Source organism: Panthera uncia (genome assembly GCF_023721935.1).
Source record: "Panthera uncia isolate 11264 chromosome A1 unlocalized genomic scaffold, Puncia_PCG_1.0 HiC_scaffold_17, whole genome shotgun sequence".
Lineage (NCBI taxonomy): Eukaryota > Metazoa > Chordata > Mammalia > Carnivora > Felidae > Panthera > Panthera uncia.
The window spans coordinates 47,558,961-47,581,693 of record NW_026057577.1 but is presented as its reverse complement, the minus strand read 5'-3'; the positions used below and the strand labels follow the sequence as shown (position 1 = coordinate 47,581,693).

General features: G+C 41.2%; 1 protein-coding gene across 1 annotated transcript in view; it reads right to left on the bottom strand.

Moving 5' to 3' along the window:
- Positions 1–12,157: 12,157 nt before the first annotated feature.
- The window catches only part of RGS7BP (regulator of G protein signaling 7 binding protein), a 105,608-nt gene continuing 95,032 nt past the window's right edge, over positions 12,158–22,733 (bottom strand). The window contains exon 6 of the mRNA XM_049649517.1: positions 12,158–15,194. Within this exon, the coding sequence (XP_049505474.1) occupies positions 15,103–15,194 (92 nt within the window). The 3' untranslated portion in view covers positions 12,158–15,102. The remainder of the gene's footprint in view (positions 15,195–22,733) is intronic.

Here is a 22,733-nt window from a genome sequence, read left to right as displayed (position 1 = left end):
CTGACATTTGTTATTTTCTGTTTTGTATTGTTACTTCAGTACACTTTGAATAGGAATGGTGAGAGTATATGTCCTTACCTGTTTCTCTTCTTAGGAGGAGAGCATGTAATCTTTCACCACTTAGTATAATGTTAGCTGTGGGTTTTTGTAGATGTCCCTTCTGTGGAAGTCTTGTTTAATTCCCAGTTTGCTGAGAGTTAAAAAAATGTCATGAGTAAATGTTGAATTTTACCACATGCTTCTGCCCCCTGCCCTTCAATTATTGAGATCTTCACATGGTTTTCCTTTGGTTTCTTGATATGGGAAATAACATTGATTGACTGAACCAGTCATATATTCCTAGGACAATCTCCACTTGGTCTAGCTGTATTATCTCTTTTATAGATTGTATTTGATTTGCTAGTGTTGTGTTCAATAACACTTGTGAATTTTTATTTCAGCAGTTGATTGGGATTATTAGCTCTTTTGTCATTGTTCCTTTTTCCAAATATTCTATGTTTGTTTGATAGAGCTGGAATATCTTTTAGAATTTATTGGAGTATACTAGCCAAATTATGGAAAGAGCCCAAATGTCCATCGACTGGTGAATGGATAAAGAAGATGTGGTTTATATATAAAATGGAATGCTACTTGGCAATGGGAAAGAATGCAATCTTGCCATTTGCAACAATGCGGATGGAACTGGAGGGTATTATGCTAAGTGAAATAAGTCAGTCAGAGAAAGACAGATATCATATGTTTCCACTCATATGTGGAACTTGAGAAACTTAACAGAAGACCATGGGGAAAGGGAAGGGGAAGAAATAGTGTCAAACAGAGAGGGAGGCAAACCATAAGAGACTCTTAAATACAGAGAACAAACTGAGGGTTGATAGGGAGTCCAGGGGAGAGGGGAAAATGGGTGATGGGCATTGAGGAGGGCTCTTCTTGGGACAAGTACTGGGTGTTGTATGTAAGCAATGAATCACGGGAATCTACTCCCAAGGCCAAGAGTGCACTGTATATACTGTATGTTAGCTAACTTAACAATTATATTTAAAAAAAGAACTATCTGTGTTTTCTCCATTGTCAGTGTTTTTGATTTGTTTGTTTGATGACAGTCCTTCTCTTTCAAGTTATAGACTATTCTCAATGTCCAGTGAACCTTGTTTCTCTGTTTGTGGTTAGAATGAGTAGTTAAAGTTGACTGTGGGTGGTAATTGTTGACCATTAGCTTCATTTTAGGGTAAATGTATAAGGAGCACACCACAGGTTGTAGCATTAGAATCTTTTGGCAGGATAGGTTTTGAACAACTCACCTGGTTGCCCTTTATTATCATTATGCCACTTTTTCGTAGAACTGTTCACTTCCATAACTACACTGTCATATATCTATGAAGCAAAGCTACTGTATATTCAGTAAGCATACATTCTTTCTTTGGCTCACCTTTGATATTTTCTAAGCCTTTTAACTTGGATTTGAAGGTGGTTCCCTGCTCTATAATAAGTCATATAACCTTCTCAGCTCAGTGCCAGACTCACCATAGCAATATGTAGCGAAAGTAAAATTTCTATTTGATCAGAATTTGAAGTATGTAATTGTACCAGTGTTCTAGAAACTCATGGGTATATAGAAATCCATTTCAAATCTGTGAGGTAATAAAACACAGAAGTGGCCACTTATTTGAGGGAGGGAAAGCAGAAAAGCTTTAAGTACAGTGGGCTGCCGAAGGACATGGAAGGAACAGGCCTGGATCAGGTGCCACAGCTGGGGTTCTGAACATTCGGGGCCACATGAATACTGGCCCCACTCTACCCTCACTTGGGGTTTCTACGTATGGATGATGAGTTCTGATATGAATAAGGGACCAAATGAAACCTTCAGAGATAGAAAATGTACTGTTTTAGAAGGTAAAGTTTAGGAGACTCAAGGGGATTTTCAAAAACGGAATTGGATTGGAACAAATTCAACATGGCAAAGTTTTCCTGCACGATGTGGTGAAGTTTGTTTTTTGTCTCTTTCCTTTTAGATACCTAGAGCAATAGATGGTTGTCATGGCTTTTCCTTAGGCATAGTATTCCCCTGTACAGATAGGGTAACTGAGTAACCCAGGATCACATAGAATGAGGAGTAAGTATGCTTCTGTAGTCATGCAAGAGCTGGAATGAAAACCCATATAAAACGCAGGGCCCTCTCTTCCATGCTATAGTTTCCTCAATTGAGTAATATAATGGAGGCTTTAACCTTGTGAAGTTTTGTGGAAGAGTTTCTTCATACAGAAGTTTCTTTGGCAGAGTCAAAAGTAACAGCTGAGACCCAAGCCCTGTAAAATTCTAACTCCATAATGGTATTTTTTGACATCGATATTAATTGATCACTTTCGAATTATTTTCTCCCATTGTGTATTGGTGAGGAGACAGCTTAAAGAACTTCGAAGAAAACGTAGTGAATTCTTTTAGGCAGTGTAAACCTCACTGTTGGTGGAAGGATGTTAGTTGCCAGTTAGTGAGTGAAATATTCTGAGGAAAGCCCAGGGTAGAGACATGATTGTTTTGTTGAGTGAAAAGATACCATGTGTTTGACATATTAGGCAATACAGTTCATGCTGCAGACCCTTTCTCCCCTGCCCCTGACAGCTTAGATTTTACCTGAGACATCCTTGCTCAGCTCTTTCCTCTTTCCTATCCTGCTTCCTTCTTTCCTCACGGATTTTTGTCAAAGAGCATTCCTTCAAAACAAACAAACAAATGAAAACAAAAACAAATGCACACAAATCCTTATCTTAGAGTCTGCTTCTGTGAAACATATCCTAAGACACTGGGTACTAAAGTGGTCTTAGGTTGTTGACTCTAAGAGTAGTAGTACTCAACAGACAGAGGGCAATGAGGTCTCCAGCCCTGACGAGAAGTGGATCACTGAGCCCTGGCACTGAGCAGTGCCATTGCTACAACATTCACCTCTAGTGATTTTGGAGGGGATGTAGGTAGGAGGGGATGTACTGGCTCACATCTGACATCTCTGCATGGGAGAACTAGCAGTTAGGGGGCTGTGGAATTGAGTGGTTATTGATGAGAGAAAATGACAGGCTATTTTTGCAAAATACTTCGCAATTTTAAGCAAAGTATGAGAGTGAGTGGGCCTTTTGGGAAGAATTTAAAGAGGCTGTCATCTCCTGTAGCTGGAGGACAGACATCCCTGAAAACCAGACCCTAGACTTAATTGTAAGAGTGGCAGAATTTCAGAGCAGGCTGAATTCTCCATATCAGAGTTAAGGTCCTGATAGAGATGGAGATCTGGAAAGGGAACTCCCGATTATTTTCAGGTGAGCATCTCAAATCCCCAGATTGTCCCGAGGCCTCTGGGCCTGAAGACATGGCCCACTCTACCTTGTGGAAGATAGAGTCCTTGTTCTTCTTCTTCACCTTCCTCCCCCTCCTCCCCCTCCTCCTCTTCCTCCTCTTCCTCCTCTTCCTCTTTCTTCTTCTTCTTCTTCTTCTTCTTCTTCTTCTTCTTCTTCTTCTTCTTCTTCTTCCTTTAAGACAATGCAGACCCTTCAAATGAGACACAGGCTTTAGGAGACAATGCTAGTTTTCCTCAAGATCTGCCTTCATTTCCTTTCTGGCTGAAAAATCAATAATGAGGATGAGATGTACAGTAGGCAAGTGCTGGGTTTAGGAAGGGAGGTGATGGATTACACATCAAAGGTGCTGACTCACAGGTACCAGGAGAAACCAGTAAAGCATGCCCAGGAGTGGGTCTAGAGGGTGCTGGATCAGGCGTGACAGAATACAAAGGATGAATACAAAGACCCTCTTTCATGAGATAGGATTTAACACTTTGGTAAGGGCTCTGGAAGGTGGCTTAAATGTGCTGCTGTTAAGGTACTTGGAAGCTTGAAAAAATGATGAGCCTCATTAAATAAAGTTGAGATAGCAAAACTCTCATGGCACAGTATAGAGGAAGGAGTTTGCTGAGATAGATCCCCTATGAGCCTGGAAAATTCAGCAGCCGACTCTGTTCTTTGGGCGGACCCAGGGACACTATATTTTCCAAGGCAGTAAGGAATGTGCTAATTAGGGGAATAGCAGCATCAATAAGGAGCTCAGTGGTGTCCATCCTTTGTAGGCCTGGCTGATAGTTAGATGCTGTTATTGAACAGGGCTTCTAGTAGCAATGGGGATGATAGAATCCTGGATTGGAAAAGGCTAGGTGAGACCACATAACCATGAGAAGCAAGGTGGGAATAATTGCTGTCATGGGCAGCAAGATCTGAATGGCACAGGAGAGGCTGACCTGCAGGGATCTTTGGAGATGGCTGATAATGGTGATCATGGTATTCCTAGGGGTAAGACAAGTGGGCAGGGTATTATTTAATATATGTATAATTTGAGGAGATCAAGGATAGATGAGCAGAAGACTGACATCCCTTCCCCAAAGGAAAGTGACCATTCTTGCTCAGTTTCCACAGCTGAGACAGCTAAACTCAAACCTGTCTACCAAAGGAGAAGCTGCATCGATATTAAGACAGATCCTGTGAAACTTGCCAGGTTTGTACAGTAGTGATTCCTCCAGGCCTTCCCCAAAGGGTCCTGTAGCCATCACCCAGGTAACCAAACAATGGGAAGAGGAAACATTTAGATCTTTCAAGGCCTTCAGACATAGGTCCTGAGCTGACGTTGCTTCCCAGGGATCTGACATCTGTCAGGGGAAAAACCAATGGAGGTAAGGTCATAAACAGATTCATGATCCCTCTCTGCCTCACCGTGGGTCAGCTGTGCCCATGGACCCATCCGGCAACCTTTTCTCTAATTTCCCAACATATAATATTATGGACATACTTAATAGTTGGCCAATACCATTACACCCAATTTCTTGATACAGAGGAAAAGCTATTGTAAATAGGAAACACTAAGTGCAAGTTCCTGAAAACTTTTTCCATCCTCACCAAGACAATTAATCAAAAAAAACCCAAAAAACAAAAAACAAAAAAACATTATCACAAATCCAAGGTGATGGAAAAGATTCAGCAGTGGTGGTTCTTATCACACCCCCCATTTTAATCATCACTTCAGCTTCTTCAAACACTGGATGGGTTATGGCAGATGAACACTGTTATGCCCAGAATTTGTGATCCCCAAAGAACACCAGGGAGCCGAGTCCGATGCAAAAGCAAAAGAAACTTTATTCGAGCTAGCTCGAGCTCAATCCCCTACCTGCACCGACGCAGCGGTGAGATACAGGAGAGAGAGCGAGTTTCAAAAGCACAAAGGTTTTATAGGGGTCTAGGGCCAGTTGGTGAGGTAATGGCTGCGGCCTCAGCCGATTGGCTGGGGAAGGGTCGTGGCCTCGGCCGATTGGCTGGGGAAAGGTCGGAGTCCTGTTACACAGGTAGCCGGGCGTGTTTTGATCAGGGAAGTTTGAACGGGTGAGCAGGAGGTTACTCTAGGAGAGGAGCCGTGGTCTGAGGTTTCTGCGATTTTCCCGGAAAGGGGGCATGTCGGGGACATAGTCACTCAAGGTGGAGGACACAGAACAAGATGGAGTTGGCCAGCGTAGGTCTGCCCTTTCAAACACCACTGCTGCAAGCTTATCCAAGAAGCCCCAGTAATAGCTGTTGTGCCGAATGTGGTATCTTTACTAGAACAGATTATATGGCTTCAAGAATAATCATGAGACTTTAACCGAGTTCCAAAGATCTCTATTGACTGCACTTTATAGACAGAAAAAGTTATATGAAATCTGAAGAGGATCCAGATAAGAATTTTGAAGAGAATCAAGAATCTTGAGATGCTCTGGGTCCCCCCAAAGAGTTGCTACTTTTATCTTCCCTGCAACAAATGAACTATCCTTAAGTATTCCCAGCAGAGGTTTTACCGGGAGCAGGTGGAGATGAAGTCCCTAAAAGCCCTGGCTGAGTTTTATCAACCAGCAAATGCATACACACTATTAGAAATTATGCCAAATTGTTATGGGCTTTTATCTAACAATGAGAACACAGAAAATGGAGCTCTGTGTACTCATTGTATAATATTATTACTTAGCAGCTGTGTATGTGAGTATAACCCAACTCCATGTTCTCAGATGACCTTTTGGAACCAGTCCTCTCCACCTCTAGTGGATCTCACATGCCTTTTAGCATCCTATGTCCTCACTGCATAATATTTGTTTTCCTCATTCGTGGTTTGGTACCGAGGGTTGAGCATCAGTCTGTGTTCTCAGATGATCTTTGGGAACCAGACTTGTGTATCCCTAGATGACCTCACCAAGGCTTACAACAGTCCGATCCTGTTGATCGGAATATTCTCTTTAGAGAACCTCACATTTGCACACCAAGTCGATGGCATGTTGTTCTCTGGACACAGCAAGTGTGAAATGGCGAGTCCTCTGAATGCCTTGGTAAGCAAGACACACAAACTCCAGAGAATGGGAGATAAACCTTACAGAGATTAAGGGGTCTGCTACATCAGTGAAGCTTTTAGGAGTCAAGGGATCTGAGAGGTGCTGGGGCGTCTCCAAAACAAAAATAAGTTTTTGTCCCTCGCATTTCCAACCATGAAGCTAGAAACTTGAAGCTTGAGCAGCCTCCATAGGTTTGGAAGGCAGCGTATCTCACATGTGAGGTAGAGCTCTAGTTTTAATTTGGTCCCAGAGCAAGAAGGGGGTCTTCAGCATGTTTAGGCTTTACCATCAGGAGCCCTGTCATTTGTGCCATATCGTCTGGCAGAGGCCACGGTACTAGAGGAATCTGGGTATAAAAGGATGCTGTGGACACTCTGGCAAACTCCAATAAAAGAGTCATAGCACAGACCCTTGGAGTTCAAGAGCAAGGCCATGCTATCTGCAGCAGAGAAAGATAGACCATTCAAAAAGCAGCTCTCAGTAGAGATGGAAACTGTAAATGGGTCCAACAGCACTGGTCTTGCAGCAGACAGAATAATAGTCCCCCAGAGATGTTCACTTCCTAATCCCTGGAACCTATAAATGTGTTACTTGGCAAAAAGGAATTTGCAGCTCTGATTGCATTAAGGATCTTCAAATGGGACAATTATCCTGGATTATGTGGGCAAGCCCAACAAACCAGCACGTTTCCCTCTAAGATGAGGCAGAAGAGTCAGAATAGGAAGGATACCTGAAGATGAAAAAAGGAGTCACATACACACAGAATTGAGGCTATGCTACGTTTTTGCTGATTGGAAGATAGAAAAAGGAGCCACAAGCCAAGGAATGCAGGAAGCCTCCAGAAGCTGGGAAAGAAAAGGAGATAGATCCTCCCCTACAGGCTCCAGAAGGAACACAGATTTGTTGACCTCATGACTTTAAGGCGGTAAAACTGATTTTTGACCTCCAGAAATGTGAATGATAAATGTGGGTTATTTTAAGCCACGAAGTTTGTGGCAGTTTGTTATAGGGGCAGCAATAAGAAACGAATACAAGCTTTTTTCAGCAAAATTTATTTACAGCTTCCGTTCAATGTCCAGCCTCTTGGTAACAGAGATTGACACTGTGCCCTCGATCTAATACCATTCCTTCTGGAGAACAGACTGCCAGCTAGAGACAAATTGAGACTACATCCACCCTGACTGGGATTTACCTGCTTTCTGGATGGTAGTTTGCCACTGTTGTCTGCAGGGCTTCAGCCAGCAACAATATCCACTGACTGACAAAGTGTCTGACCTACCAATGCAGGATCTTACATAACATTGCCTAAGACCAAGGGCCCCACTTCTTAGCAAAGCAGGTGCATCAGTGAAAACACGACTGTGGGATCCACCAAGCAAAAGCTTCCATCGCACTGGAGTGGTGGCCTGGCCTCTTTAAGGAGAGGATGCCTTGTATTATTGGGGTGATGCAACCTATGGGATGCATTATACTCCTTACACCAACCAATGGTCATTAGATGGTTCTAAATTCATGAGTCCAAAAATAAAGGGGTGAGAGTAGGAGTGGCTTCAGGAATCCACTGAGGACTTTGTGCTCTCTCTTTGGGGGTCTAGAATCTGTGTCTCTAGAGGTCCTAGGTCATAGAGTGAAGAAAATCAGAATCCCACTAAGCTTTAAGCTACCACTGCTAAGTGGTCAACTTAGGGTCCTACAGGCAGAAAACTAGCAGGCAAGTAAGAGTTACCATACTGACAGAGGTTATCGGCTCTGATCGTCATGAGCAGGGAGAGGTCCTGCAGTATGAGGGGTATGTTCATACAGAGGAGTATGTTCGGCATTCACATGACCACTGGGTCACCTCTGGTATGCCCAGGTTTAACTGTAAATGGGCAAGTATAGCAACTAAAGTGTACTAAGGGCAGGGTAACCAGGGTCTCAGATCACTTGGGGGTAAGGGTCTGGGTCATTTTACCAGGAAGCTCAGAAGTGCCTAAGATGGGGGAATTTAGCATGGATTAAGTGAAAGCTGTGGTTTGTCCCACTGTCCCTCTTTTTGTATAGTCAACGGTAATAACAGAATCCAGAAGAAGCTATAGCTGGGTGGAGTAGGTCCATGTGAGAAGCAAGGGGATCTGGGCAGTGCCAGGCATGAACTGTAGGAGGCGCTGTGGTACCTGCCGAGGTGTGCGTTACTGAGCCACAGCATCCATCTCTCAGCTGCTGTGAATGTTGGTTGCTAAGGGCAGTATGCACTTGATTTTTTTTTTTTTTTAAACACCCAGTTACATAGCCACATCCCAAACCATAGTAAACGGGGTCTTAAATTTAGGTGGCCAGTGTCTTGCTGAAATTTGGGGTCTCTGTTTCTAAAGGGAAAAAGGAGAGAATGGATATCGGAACTGCTAGCCACTGTTGCGCATTGCTTGCGCCCATCGGAGAATCAGACGATAGCCTGTGTAGTTCCAGGCTGTACTTGCACAGCCCTTGATAACCAGCTGGACCTCAAAAGCTTGCCTCTTGAAAAACTTCTTGGGATACACTCCTGGAAGAACTGAATTCCTAGATGTCTCTCCAGACACGTATATGATTCCTTTTATTGGAAAATAAACCTATATGGGGTGCCTGGGTGGCTCAGCCAGTTAAATGTCTGATTTTGGCTCAGGTCATGATCTCACAGCTCATGGGTTCGAGCCCCGCATCGGGCTCTGTGCTGACAGCTTGAAGCCTGGAGTCTGCTTTGGGTTCTGTGTCTCCTGCTCTCTCTGCTCCAACCCCACTCACACTCTGTCTCTGTCTCTCTCTTTCTCAAAAATAAATAAACATTAAAAAAATTTAAGAAAATAAACCTATTTAACTGATTTTTTTTTTTTTTTTTTTTTTTTTTTTTTTTTTTTTTTTTTTTTTTTGGTCATAGTTATCAGGAAAACAGAGTTAAAGAGACTTACTGCTATTGTCAGGGAAAATATTTCCAAAGCCTGCCTTAATCCTTCCTCTTTTGACTTCACTTTCACTTAATTCTTTCTTTCCTTCCTTCCTCCATCCCTCCCTCCCTTCCACCCTCTCTCTTTCCTTCCCATCCACCTTTGTCTGGCTCTCTATTTTATCTTCCAAAGTTATGGTGTCCTGGTGTTTCCTTTCCATAACCCCACTGCCCACACTTTGATGACAGGGAATAAGTCCAGGGGGTGGCAGGGAGGGTGAGAGAAAGCGATGAGTCACAAATTCTCACTTTTAATTTTTTTTAAAACTTTTATTATTAGTTTTTATTACACAAGGAATACATATTCATTGTAGAAAAATTAGAAAACACAGAAAAGCAAAAAGAAAAAATAATCACCCATAATCCCACTACCCATAAATAACTACTATTAACATTTTAGTGTATGTCTTTCTAGCTTCTTATGCATATATATACATACATAGATATTTTTATATATAATTTTCTTTTTTACAAATATTGTGTCATACTATACATACTGTTTTATAACATGTGTTTTTCATTTAATATATATTGTGAACATTGTTGTTTATTCCCTGAAAAAATTATACAGATACTACATGCTCATTGTGGAAAAATCAGAAATTACCGATATGCAAAAAGAAAATATAATTGCTCCAAATCTCACCTCCCAGAGATAGATGCTGTTAACCTTTTAGCAAATATCCTTTCAGACACTGTAATGCACACATGTGTATGTATACTCTTAAAATGGGAACACACTGTATTCTTCTATAACTTTCTCTTTTCATTTAACAATATAGCTGTTTATTTCAGTAAATATACATCTAGTGTTTATTCTTAATTGGTGCACAGTAGTATTCCCTTGAAAGGATATACCATATTTAACCAACCCTATATTGTGGGCTTATTTATATTTTTTTCATTCCTCCAATTTTTTCCATGCTCCTATAAGCATCCTTTGTTGCATGTATTTTTTGAATAATGAATGAATGTATCTTGAGTTCATTTTTTCTTAACCTTTTTAAAAGGAGAACTCCCTAAAGTGGAAGTATTTGACATACACAAAAAATATGTTGCCAAAATATTTTCCAGAAAGATCGGGTCAGTTTACACTCTTGTTTACTCTGTAAGAGAATGTCCACTTCCATACTTCCTTACTGACCCTAGGAACTATAATTCTTTATATCTTTTGTCTTTCTGATACATAAAAAAAGTGTATTGTAATATTTGCATTTTTGATTACTAGTGTATTTAAATATGTTCATATTTATTATTACTTCATTACTTTAGTTTATGGTACATTGCCAGTTTGTGTCCTTGGCTCAATTTTCTACTGGAAAGTTTGATTCTTTTTGATCATAAAATGTTATCTATTCATGCATTCATTATTCACTCACACAATAAATATGTTTTCAGTAGTTGCTTTGTGTCTAGCACTGTGTTAAGTATTGAGGATATAACAGGAAGCAAAACAGACACAGTGGCTGCTTTCTTGAACTTCCAGTTTAGTGGAAATAAACAGACAAACAAGCAATAATTTAAAAAGTGCAGTGAGGAAAGAATGAAATAGGAACATTCTGTTGGGAAGGTTGTAGATCATAGAAACCTCCCATCAGTAATGGGGTTTAAGCTCTTGATGTACATTAGAGATCTATACTCTTTGTTGCATATATTTCAAATTTTGTTTTCTCTTAATTTGGTTTATTTTTTACTGTATAGGAGTTCTGCATTTTTAATTGGTCAAATCCATCTATCTTTTTCTTTTTGGTTTCTTCCTTTGGTATCATGCTTAGAAAGGCTTTTCTCCATAGTAAAATTACAGAAATATTTATCAATATTGCCATACTCCTTGTATATGTTTATGTGCTTTAACATGTAAATCTTTACTTCACCTAGAATTTATTTTGATGGAAGTTATGAGGTATAGATCTAGGATTTTCCCCAAAAAATGGCCAACCAGTCATCCCAAATTATTTAGTAATCCCACCTTTTCTCACAGATTTGAAAGGTCATCTCTTTATAATGCACTCAATTATTTTATGTTCTTGGGTTTATTTCTGATCTTTATATTTCATTATAATGATTTATTATGGGCCAATAGCATCACTGCTTTTTCTCATCCTATCTACCGTTACCTGAAACCTGAGCATTTTGCATTTGGTGACGTTCGAGAACACAAAGAAATGATAGGCAATTTTTAGGTACATGTAGGTGGCGTGGGAAGTTAGTCTGGATGATATCCTTAATCCTTTCAGCTCTGAGACTTCCAGAATCTGAATTCCATATGGAATATTGTTAACCTGGTCCATTGTTTGCTGTCTAAAATGAATGAGATGCTTTTATATTCTGCACATTTGTTTTCCCCTCTTACCCTAAAGCTCAGAATTCAGTAGGTGGCAGTATTGCCATACAGTAAGCATCCAACTGTTAGAAGAGCACCCAGGAACAAAATGATCCGGCAGGATTTTAGAATTTCCCTAAAAGCTTTCGTTAGAGGAGGCATCCGGGCTGTGCTACTTCTAAAGTCTTCTTTGTACCCTTCAACAGTGGCACAACCAGAAGTTTGCAGTCAATCTGTTTCTAGAAGCATGCAAAACATCAGCGGACAGATATTTTAAAGTGATACCTTGGCCGTGTGGGCGTTTGTTCACCTATCTTATCCACAAGTGCCTTTGAACCTAGCCACTGACGATTTAAAGCCTAGAAATGTGGTTTTAAACAATATGATTATGGTGGGATTCAGGTGATTTTTATTTTCTTTATACTCGGTGGTAGGTTTCAGATTGCCCATAAAGAATATATATTGCCTCTGTAATCTGAACACACACACACACACACACACACACACACGCATGCGCACACACACACAACAAAAAAAAACAACAACGATGAATCAACACAGGATATTGAAATTATGGTGGTAAAATGGGTGAGGGTGTGCCAGAAAAAGTTGACATCCTTTTCTGTTTTCAGCATGTGAGTACCCATGCAACAGAATGGGTTCAGGGTTCTCTCCTTACCCCTAGAGATCAGCTCAGTGTTATTGCTAATCTGAAAGCGAATTACTAGCAGAAGCCGAGACAGTAGACCTCTATCTCATGGACTACACCTGAGAAAGTCCTTTGGTAGGTGAGAGGAGAGTGGGGTCAGCTCCTAAAGAGACGCATTGGCATATCTAATGGGAGATGGTGAGCTGTCTATTGCCACTATGAGCCAGGGTAGGTCATCACGACTTGGAGCACTACATTTAATTTTAGGACCTGCTAGTGAAAGAAGATCTATAAATCTTGGAGTGTGTCCACAGGAACTATAAAACCAATCAAAGTCTGGGAAACAGGCACTATGAATAAAAGATAAGGTGGCTGAATTTATTTACCTTAGATATGGGAAGCCTACCTAGGGAATTAGACAAATTCCCTTCTCCATGAATAGCTACTATAGCCCTCCCAGACCTGGAGGTGAGACCTGAATTTATTAACAGTCTTCAGTTGTACAAAGGACAATGGCATGGAAGGTAAGTGTTCCTTTCATACCGAGACTAAGGCGAGAGTGAGCACAAATTAACCAAGCAGAAGTGATTTAGGTCAAGCATTTAGAGGAACGTGCTGAACACCAAGGTAGGTTTATCAGTTGATAACTTTGCATGAATTAGTAGGAACTAGATTGAAGCAAAGGGTTCAATATAGTGGAAAGGTGGGCGAGGGCTGAGACGGGAGCTGAGAGCATGCCCAGTTGGGCTGTTTTATAATTTCTAAAACAATGGACCTTAAGTGAATTAACCACGGGGGATGGAAATGAACCATATTCAAAAACCATAGTAAGCTTTAGTCAAACCTGATTTATGAAATCAGGCTTTACAGACCAGATAAATCTGGGAGTAGTTCCCTGCTTTCCAAGGGGGTATTCATTCTAAGGGTCTTTAAGTAGCATATCCCAATAACTGTTTTACAAATATTTGATTTAGAAAGTTGTGGTTTTCTCATATAAGTTTCAGAGATACCTCTTTATATGGAGTCAGGCATACTTACAACCGTGCATTCATTACCAGGTCATTGGAACACAACTCTGGATTCCAAGATTAAGGCCCCAAGTGAGCTGGTATGATCTAAAGAGACACCTGTGTAGCCTTTTGAGATCTCTTCCAACCTTTTAATCTGTTCGCTTTCAATCACAAATGCTAGAAGACAATTCCGAGTATAATTTTCACAACATCAGATATTTGGTTGAACCATATGAAAATGCTATTTTTATAGGTCAAAACAGTCCAATGCCAGCAATTTCATATGGTTCAACCTAATACAATAATTATTCCACTATTTCATATATACCTATCTTCATCTTCAGTAAAGCTAACAGCTTTAATAAATTTAGTTGTTAGGTCAAAATATTGGTGGACCTATAAATGCCTGTGCACTTAAGTACTGAGAAAGTATAGGGTTGGGATTAAAAATGCATCTTGAATAAACCAATTATAGGCATCTAGCCCATCCTTTTATTGTACTGGACACTGGTTGCTTCTTGTCCTTCTTTAGGGTCATTTAGATTTTGGAAAGCAAGAAAAAAAAGTCCAAAGGTCTGATCTCTCAACCCATGGGAAATACTGTTTGGGAAACGGGCCAAGGAAGAACAGGGGACAATATAACAAAATTTGTACCATGTTACAGGTTTAGTGAGGAAGATCATAACAAAACTGTGAGCAGAAAATCGAAGCATGTGGCTTCCTCCTTTCTAAAATATAGTATTGCTTAATGTGTCCTGCTTTCAAGATTCTAAGCATAAGACAAGACACCAAGTACACATTGGAAAAGTCATATCTGCATAGTCATCTAATATGAGACAAGCTTAGCTTAACTAAAAAGATTTTATTAACAGAAAATGTTAAATATTTTTACGATCTGAGCTAATTCCGGCATGCCCTATAAGATTTAACACTATGCTGCTGTGCAGACATCATGCTTCAGATTTCAATTAGAACAAAATGTGATAATACTCAATTTTACATTTGAGGGTAATTGTATATGTTACTACACCATTTTCTAACTGGATTACTTCATTCTCCAAGAAGCTGAAAAAGACACCATTGGATCAAAAGGAAATTAGTTGCCCATATGCATTGTACGAAGGTATTAGGATAATTGTGTATTTACAAAATTTAAGTACTTTCCATATATGGTTTTTGTTGCATTATAAATTAAGATGTTTTTATGTAGAAGCTCTTGGATTCCGACAGAATGGAAGACTAGATGTGAATGAGCACAAAGCAATAGGTGAGGTGGTATATGTTTGATTATAATATTATCTCTAATAATATTGATAGATTGGATTTTTGAACACAGTTTTGCAGTTTTAGAGAGATTTCTATGTTTAAAGACTTTCATATATGATAAATTGTTAACATGAGATCAGCAAGAGCTAAAGATATACTATTATACATGAAATAATTTTTCTCTGTATGATACATTTAAAAAAAACCTTTAAATAATTTAAAAACCATAATTCTCGCATCTGTCATGGTATGGTTTGGAGCAGACATGCACAATGTCAGCTTTAAAAATCCTTTTAAAAACAGCCTGCTTTTTGAATCTTTTTTTACCCCCCTTGACAGCAGCTGCTTTCACATGTAAAATCATTTAAAAGGGTAGAGGGAGGCGAATAAAAGTAATAAGGAAGCATAGAAAACATAGTCAAAAACCAATAATTGTGGTTCAGCTGTCTGGAGGTCCTCAGGTTCTGTGATATTTTCAGGTCTTCGCATTGGTGGGTTTCCAGGAGGAGTTGCCTAGCTTGAGACAAGACAACACAGCCCAAAGAACCTTCTCTTCCGTCTTCTAACCAGGGGGTAGGGAGTTAGATTTAGAAGGCTGCTGTCATCTGTGATGGGACAGAATGTACAGATGAGTGAATTACAAACAATAACTGGGGTTTTTATGAATTGGCTTTAAAAATCCACCATCTTTTGAATCAAGGTTTCTTGTTCAGCACTGTTGACATTTTAGGCAAGATAATTCTTTGTTGTTGGGGCTGTCGTGAGCACTGTAGGATGCTTAGCTGCATCCCTGGCCTCTCCCTACTCACTGGATGCCAATAACACTGCTCCACCAGCCGTGAAAACCAAAAATGTCCCGTGATAGGGCCAAATGTTCTTTTTTTGGTGGTGGTGGGGAGCTCAGAGCCTACAGTTGCGAACCACTGCTTAGAATTAAATGTAAACTGCTCAAGACATTCTTTCAGTTGGGAGATGCATAGCTTTTTAGAAAGAGCCCGTGCTTTGGAGTAAGGTTGACCTCTTTTCTAAACCTGCCTCTACTATTTACTAGCTCTATGTGAACATGTAACTTGAAGCTTGCTAAGCTTCAGTTTTCCCCTAGTCAAAATAGGGTTTAATAACACTTACCTTAGGTGAAGATTAAATGAAACAATCTATGAAAGACATTAAGCTTGGGTGAGGTCCTCAGTGCCTAGCACAGAGGAAGCACTCAGTAAATACAGCTCTTATTTACTATTTTCCTTTACGTAGGACCACTGTGTTGCCTCTACTCACCTACTTTATTGCCTCAGGAAGAAGTCTCAACTATTCTGTGTTGAGTCTTTGGCTAGCGATTTCTATAGGTTTCTGTATACAATGGCATTCTGAGAAGATTGCCAGCTGCTGAATTTGTAAGTTTTGGGTTGAAATTTTTAGCATGATGACAAGCAGATGAAGAAATAAACCAGTAAACCAAATTCAGTTTAGTGAGCTGGGTTTTAAAGAAAGAGTCCAGTCCAAAAGAGAGGGTGGGTAGAAATAGCCTATTGGAGCGGAACTGGCAGTCTGGTCCCAGAGGCTGGAGAAGGACCATGAGGAGATGACCTGGAAATTGCCAATGTGGGCAGCACTAGGACATAATCAGAATGGAGCTAGGGGCCACAAGATGGTTGGTTGGCTCTGGTACTTTTATGTACCTAAGCTTTTCCAGGACTAGTTGCACCACCCTCCCAGAGCAGAGCTAAGGGGCTCTCTCCTTTCTCCATCCTACCTTGGGATATAGGACCTTGGGAAGGAGCCCAGAGTCAGGAGTTAGATGAAGAGATGGGTAAGGGAAAAATGTGCCCCACGTCAATAAAACTGGTTTGTAGACGAGGGTTGCTTTTCCTGATTGCTGAGCCTAGATGCTCAGTAAACTGTCCAGAACAAAAACAAGTGTCGGCTTTCCAGTCCTCTCACATAAATTGTGTCATCCAAGTGCCTGGGCTTATCCTCCCCCTCCCCAAAGGCTGTCATGTGTCACACTTATTTGTAAATTAGCATCACTCACCAAGTTGACAGTGTTCCTTGGAATGGTGCACCATGCTATACATTTAGATAGAACCAGAATGGCAAGTCACAGCCAGGGAAGAAAACAGGTACCCTAGCTGAGCACATCAAATTCATCAAACAGTGTACTCTCCCAGTCTCCACAGGTTAATACTCTCTCTTAAGATTCATATTTTGTGAATGTGGAGAAAAACAGTACTCTCTTTGTCCTTTCCATCGTGAAAAGCAATTTTCTATATTCTGGATGTCAACATTTTGAGACTAAAAATAGGACATCTCTCTTTTATAGTTAAACTTGCCCCAAATAGTTAAGACACTGAAAGCAATGTCAAATACTATATGCGAGCCTGATTTCTCAGGAGAATCTCTCAGGGATGAATCATGGTCTATTTAGAAAAAAAGAAATAATAACTCACTTTCCCATCAGTTTTAGGACTCTTACTTCTTTAACCACCAAATGATCGATAAACAACCTATTCGGGTAAGGCAAAGGTACAGCAGACTGTGAAGAATAAAGAATTTTATCTGTTGGTATCTCTCTGAATACTGATTATGCTTTCTGAAATGCAAGTTCACCAGGAATTTAATATTTCCTTGAACAGAATCACCAAAACTATGAAGACATTTATAGGGAAGAAAAAAAATCTTATTTCTATTTAAGACCTGGAAGATCTATTTCCTGAATGCCCATATATCCTTCCGTTTCTCCAAACATTTAAGACATTGGCATAGTGACCTAATGGGTATTTATTTATATATTATAAAATGCAGTGCAGATAGATGTGTATTGTTCCCACTGCATGAGGAAATGCCTGCTACATGTTGTATTTACGAAAAAACTGTACATGTGTATCCTGTGGTGTCATGTTTGCTCCCACGTTCTCTCTCTTTTTTTAAAAAAAATATTTTTTAACGTTTACTCATTTTTGAGGACAGAGAGAGACAGAGCATGAGTGGGGAGGGGCAGGGAGAGAGGGAGACAGAATCCAAAGCAGGCTCCAGGCTCCGAGCTGTCAGCACACAGCCTGACCCGGGGCCTGAACACACGAACCATGAGATCATGACCTGAGCCGAAGTCGGACGCTCAACCGACTGAGCCACGCAGGCACCTCCCACATTCTCTTTTCTATGTATTAAAAGCGTACAGGTATTGTGCACAGGTATTATGAGATTTATATCAAGACTGACTTTTGTGCATTCGTTACAGCAAATCAAAAAAACCTTTTATGCTATTGAAATTCTCCTCACTCAGCCCTCTTTTTGTCTCTGCCTATCTATGCATAGATAGATATGCACACATACATTCACTTGTGAGTGCTATATATACATGTGCACATACAGAGCACTCATAGGTGAATAGAAGTGTTAGAATTGATGAGAAAGTGCTCAGATGTTAAGCAAAGGACAGGCTGCCTATTAAGGATGACCGCTCGTTTGGGGCATCTTTTTGAGCATTTGTGACACCTTTGCCTAGCCCAGAGCTTATCTGATCATCACCTAGGGCTGAGGTGACACAAAAGCTCAAACAATCTTGGCAGAAATTCAGAGCAGCTTCCTACACCCTGGGAAGCTGACACCGGCAGTAAATGCTGAAATTCAGCAGCAGCAAGTCTGCTTGGAATGGTTTGGAGTGGATTCAGCTCCAAGGAAAGATGTCTTTCCACATTGATTGAAATCCTGTCTCTGAAATTATGGGCTGCCAAAAGAATGTGAAGGAAATGGAATGTTTCCCCACTTGTGCTTCACTTTCTGGGCGAATTCACCTGACCTTGCTGGGAAACCTTTGATTTTTATTGTGAACATTTCAGACTTTTGTAGCATCTTTTCTCCAAAGTGCATATGCTCTGAGAGAACTGTAACCAAGGACAGTTTTAGATGTGAAAATGAAAAGTGGAGAAAGGAAAAGGGAGGGAGGAAAGCAGAGGAGAAAGTGAAAGAGAAGGAGAACAGGTAATTCAGCCATCAGCAAGTTAAAATCTTGGTCATTCAAAGCTTAATTCCTGGATACTACTAAAGCCAGGGACACTGCCGCCACGTAAGGCACTATGATACCACTTCTCTATTGCTCAGATTTCTTTTGCTAATAAAAGATTGCTTATACAGATGATATGTTAATAAACAGAATGACATAAAAATAAGATTGCAAATAATCAGCTGAGCATTTGAGTTTAACCCTTTTTTTTAACGTTCATTTATTTTTGAGAGAGAGAGAGAGAGAGAGAGAGAAGGGGAGGGGCAGAGAGACAGGGAGAGAGAAAGCCACAGAATCCGAAGCAGGATCCAGGCTCTGAGCTGTCAGCACAGAGCCCAAGGCGGGCCTTGAACCCATGAACCGTGAGATCATGACCTGAGCCGAATTCTGTTGCTTAATCGACTGAGCCACCCAGGCTCAGTTTAAAGTTTAAAGCTATGTTCTCAGAATCCAGAGAAGTGCTCATAATGTAACTGTAGTTGCAAATTTCTACTCTAGAAGAAAAGGAGACCTTCAGCAAACTCAGGGGTTCTCAAACCTTAGCTGCATTAGCAACATCTGAGAGCGTGTTCAAGTACAGCCTCACCTCTAGCATTTCTGAGTCAGTAGGTGTGGGGTGAGGCCAGAGAATTTGGATTGCTTAGAAGTTCCCAGACATATTGATGTTGTTGGTCCTGAGGCCACACTATGAGAATCCCTGCATTAATCAAAGGCCTGCTAAGTACAGGCTCCATGTTGGGTGTTGAGGGTCCTAACAGAAAGGTGGTTCTTGGTCTCAAGGATGTTCGCTTGAGTAACTATGAAGCTTTATTAGGAATACCATAAGAGAGATATGAATACAATGCTTTGAGAACTCTTAAGGGTGGACTTACTCCCAAGTGGAGGAGAAGGAAGAAGACAATTGTGGGAAATCATGGAGGTCTTGGTGTTCTTTCTGGGCCACAAGAGATGAGGAGAACTTGCAAATTTGGTGAAGGGGAAGATGGGCTTTCTGGATGGAGAAAACAGTGTGAACAAAGTCATAGAGGTCAAAGGCAACTTGAATTTTGTTCCAAGAAACAATCTAGTCTTGAATGAAGGGTGTATGTAGGAGGGAATGGTACAAAACAGAAATACATAGAATTCCTTAAATATGGCCATACCTTCTCTTGGCTCTCTGCCCTTACACACACCATTTCTTAGTCCTCCTTTCTTAGGCAAATGCCAATCCTCCTTCAAGATTAGCTTACAACTTTCTTTGACTGATTTCATAATGTTCTTCTGGTTTTCTTTTCAGTCCCCTCTGTAAACTGCAGTTCTTTCCCCCTTGAAACTTAAATTTTGGTATTCTAGGATCTTCTCTATACCTACACTCTGTGGGGGGGGTCTCGCTTCAATTACCATTACGCTGATGATGCTTCAATATGTATTTCCAGCCTCCCAGCTCACATGTCTCACCTCAGCATGATACTTGTATGCCTAGTGTTCACCACTGAGCATTGCTCTGGGAGTTCCTCCATCTCCAAAACTTCAATCATCCTCTATCTCTACCGTTCCTCCTCTGTTCTCTCTGACTTAGTGAATAGACACATCATTCACCTCGTTTTTCAAGTCTGAACCTGGGTTTCATCCTTGATTCTGCCTTCCCTCTTGTGCAGCCCATCAGTTGTTCACATCCTCTTCTCCAACCCCCTGGCCCTAGGTCAGATCTTAAGCATCTCTCACCTGGATTACTTCAACTATCTCCTAACTGAACCCCTCCAATGGCTTCAGGATAAAATCCAACCCTCCCCCCTTTTATTTTTGAGAGAGAGAGAGAGAAAGAGAAAGAAAGAGAGCAGGGGCGGGGAGGGGCAGAGGGAGAATCCCAAGCAGGCTCTAAACCCATTGCAGAGCTCCATCTCATGAACCGTGAGATCACGACCCAAGCAGACATCAAGAGTTGGATGCTTAACCTACTGAGCCACCAAGGTGCCCCAAATCCAAACCTCTTAACATAGCTTATAAGGGCCTTAATGATATAGATCCTCCTACCTCTCTAGTCTTTCATGTCTCTTTTCTAACCACTTTACCAACTAATGAAGTGCTTGTAGCTCAACAAAATGCCCTGCTCTTATGTCTCCTCCTATATCTTCACATATCTAGAATCTTCTGCCTCGACTTTTTTTCATCTCTCTTTTTGTTTTTCTTTTTTCCACCTCTTTCTTTAAAAAAATTTTTTTAATGTTTATTTATTTTTGAAGGAGAGAGAGACAGAATGTGAGTGGGGGAAGGGCAGAGAGAGAGGCAGACACAGAATCTGAAGCAGGCTCCAGGCTCTGAGCTGTCAGCACAGAGCCCAACGCGGGGCTCGAGCTCACAAACCGAGAGATCACGACCTGAGCCGAAGTTGGACGCTTAACCGACTGAGCCACCCAGGCGCCCCCACCTCTTTCTTTGGCTAACTGATTCATCCTCAGAAATCTCAACTCACTTTCCAAAAAGCAATCCTTGATATCAACAACCCTCTCCCCCATCTCACACCCCAGCCCCTTACAACTCCAATATGGCTAGATGAGAATCCAATATGTCTTTGTAGTGACCTGTAGCTATTATGGGACTGTTGTATTCTAAGCACTAGTTTCTTTGTCTTTCCAATAGTGTGTGTGTGTGTGTGTTTGCGTGTTAGTTGATTTTAGAATTCACATGCCCTATCCCCAAAACATTATCCCAATCTCTATGAAGGGAAGCATGTCATTTGGGAAGGCTTCCCAGGTAATTCTCACCCAATTTGTTCTGTTGAGAGAGAGAGCCTCTAGGGGGAGAGATATCCCCAGCACCTGACACAGAACTTGGCCCATTATAGGATACCATCACATGTTAGATGATGGTGGGGACACCAGATGTTAGGGAAAGAAGTCTGTTCTTCCTTTAGTAGACAATGAGTAGGCATGTAACGTTTGTGAATAGGGGCTGAACATAGAGTAATGCATTAAGAAACTGATGTGTGAATTAACTGGAGCAGAGAGGGAAGTACATACGTCATACTGAATCCTGGATGAAAGATTGAAGAGATTACAAAGGATATGGGGCTCCTGGAGTAAAACTACCCAGAATAACATTCAGACACTAGACTGAAGCACATAAAGTCTTTATGTGAAGCCCTGGTGAAAGGACCTAAAAGGTCATCTCTAGGCTACCAGGTGGCATAACTGCCCAATGTTCTTTAGCTAGATATCAAACACTTCTGCTGACATGGCTAGGATGGATACAGGGGGTCCAGGTTGGAGTGGATTGAGAGTATGAGTCTGGGGGAACTGTTCCTAGACCCAGTTTAGTCTGGAATAGCACTGTCTCCAGGAGGGGACCCATTCTAGAGCAGATTCAATTCCTGACTGATCCCCTTCAGACGGATTCTCACGCATGGTCTCAACAACCACATTCTAGGCAAGAGTGAATGTACAAACACACCCTACAGCATTCATTAAGTCAGAATTCTGGAAAAGGTGAAACTGTCTTTCAGGCCTAATTTATTTCTGCCACCTTGTTTTGTTTGATTACAACACGCATTTAGAAGATGCTTGTCCTTCACTCTCCAATCTCCTTTTAGCCTTTGTCAGTAACCTTGCAGGCTCCCCACAGGTGGTTCCATTTGTAATCCATTTGACACAGCAAGACTATCATAATTAATGAAGCTCCCTACAGCACTGCCAGTGACCCAGAATGTAGGACAGGAGAGGCGCTGAAGCAGTGGCAAGAACAGTGGGCTGAGAGCCAGGAGACCTGACCGTGGTCAGAAGCCTGCTGTGGAGCCGTGGCAGAAAGAGGACAGCTCACTTTTCTTTTGTGCATCTCTTTGTCTCCAGTCTTAAACGGGAAGGATGGGAAAGAAAAGGCACTGTCTGAAATGAGGGCATAATCGCTACCCATTAAAATTCTTGCTCTTGGCCACCTTCCTTTATTGGCCACTGAAAATCAATTTAAAACAAACTGTTGTTGAGTCAAGTTTTGATTGTGGTAGGAAAGGGGGGAGATACGTTTGAACCCTTAAATGCTGAAATAAACATGGAAGTTTCTGAGTTGAGAACTAGGGTGGAGCCTGGAGAACAGGGACATCAGAGCGTCTCCGTTTGTAGAATCCCCCAGCACCTGCCTGGCAGGATTTTCACATGGTTGGAAAAAAGGG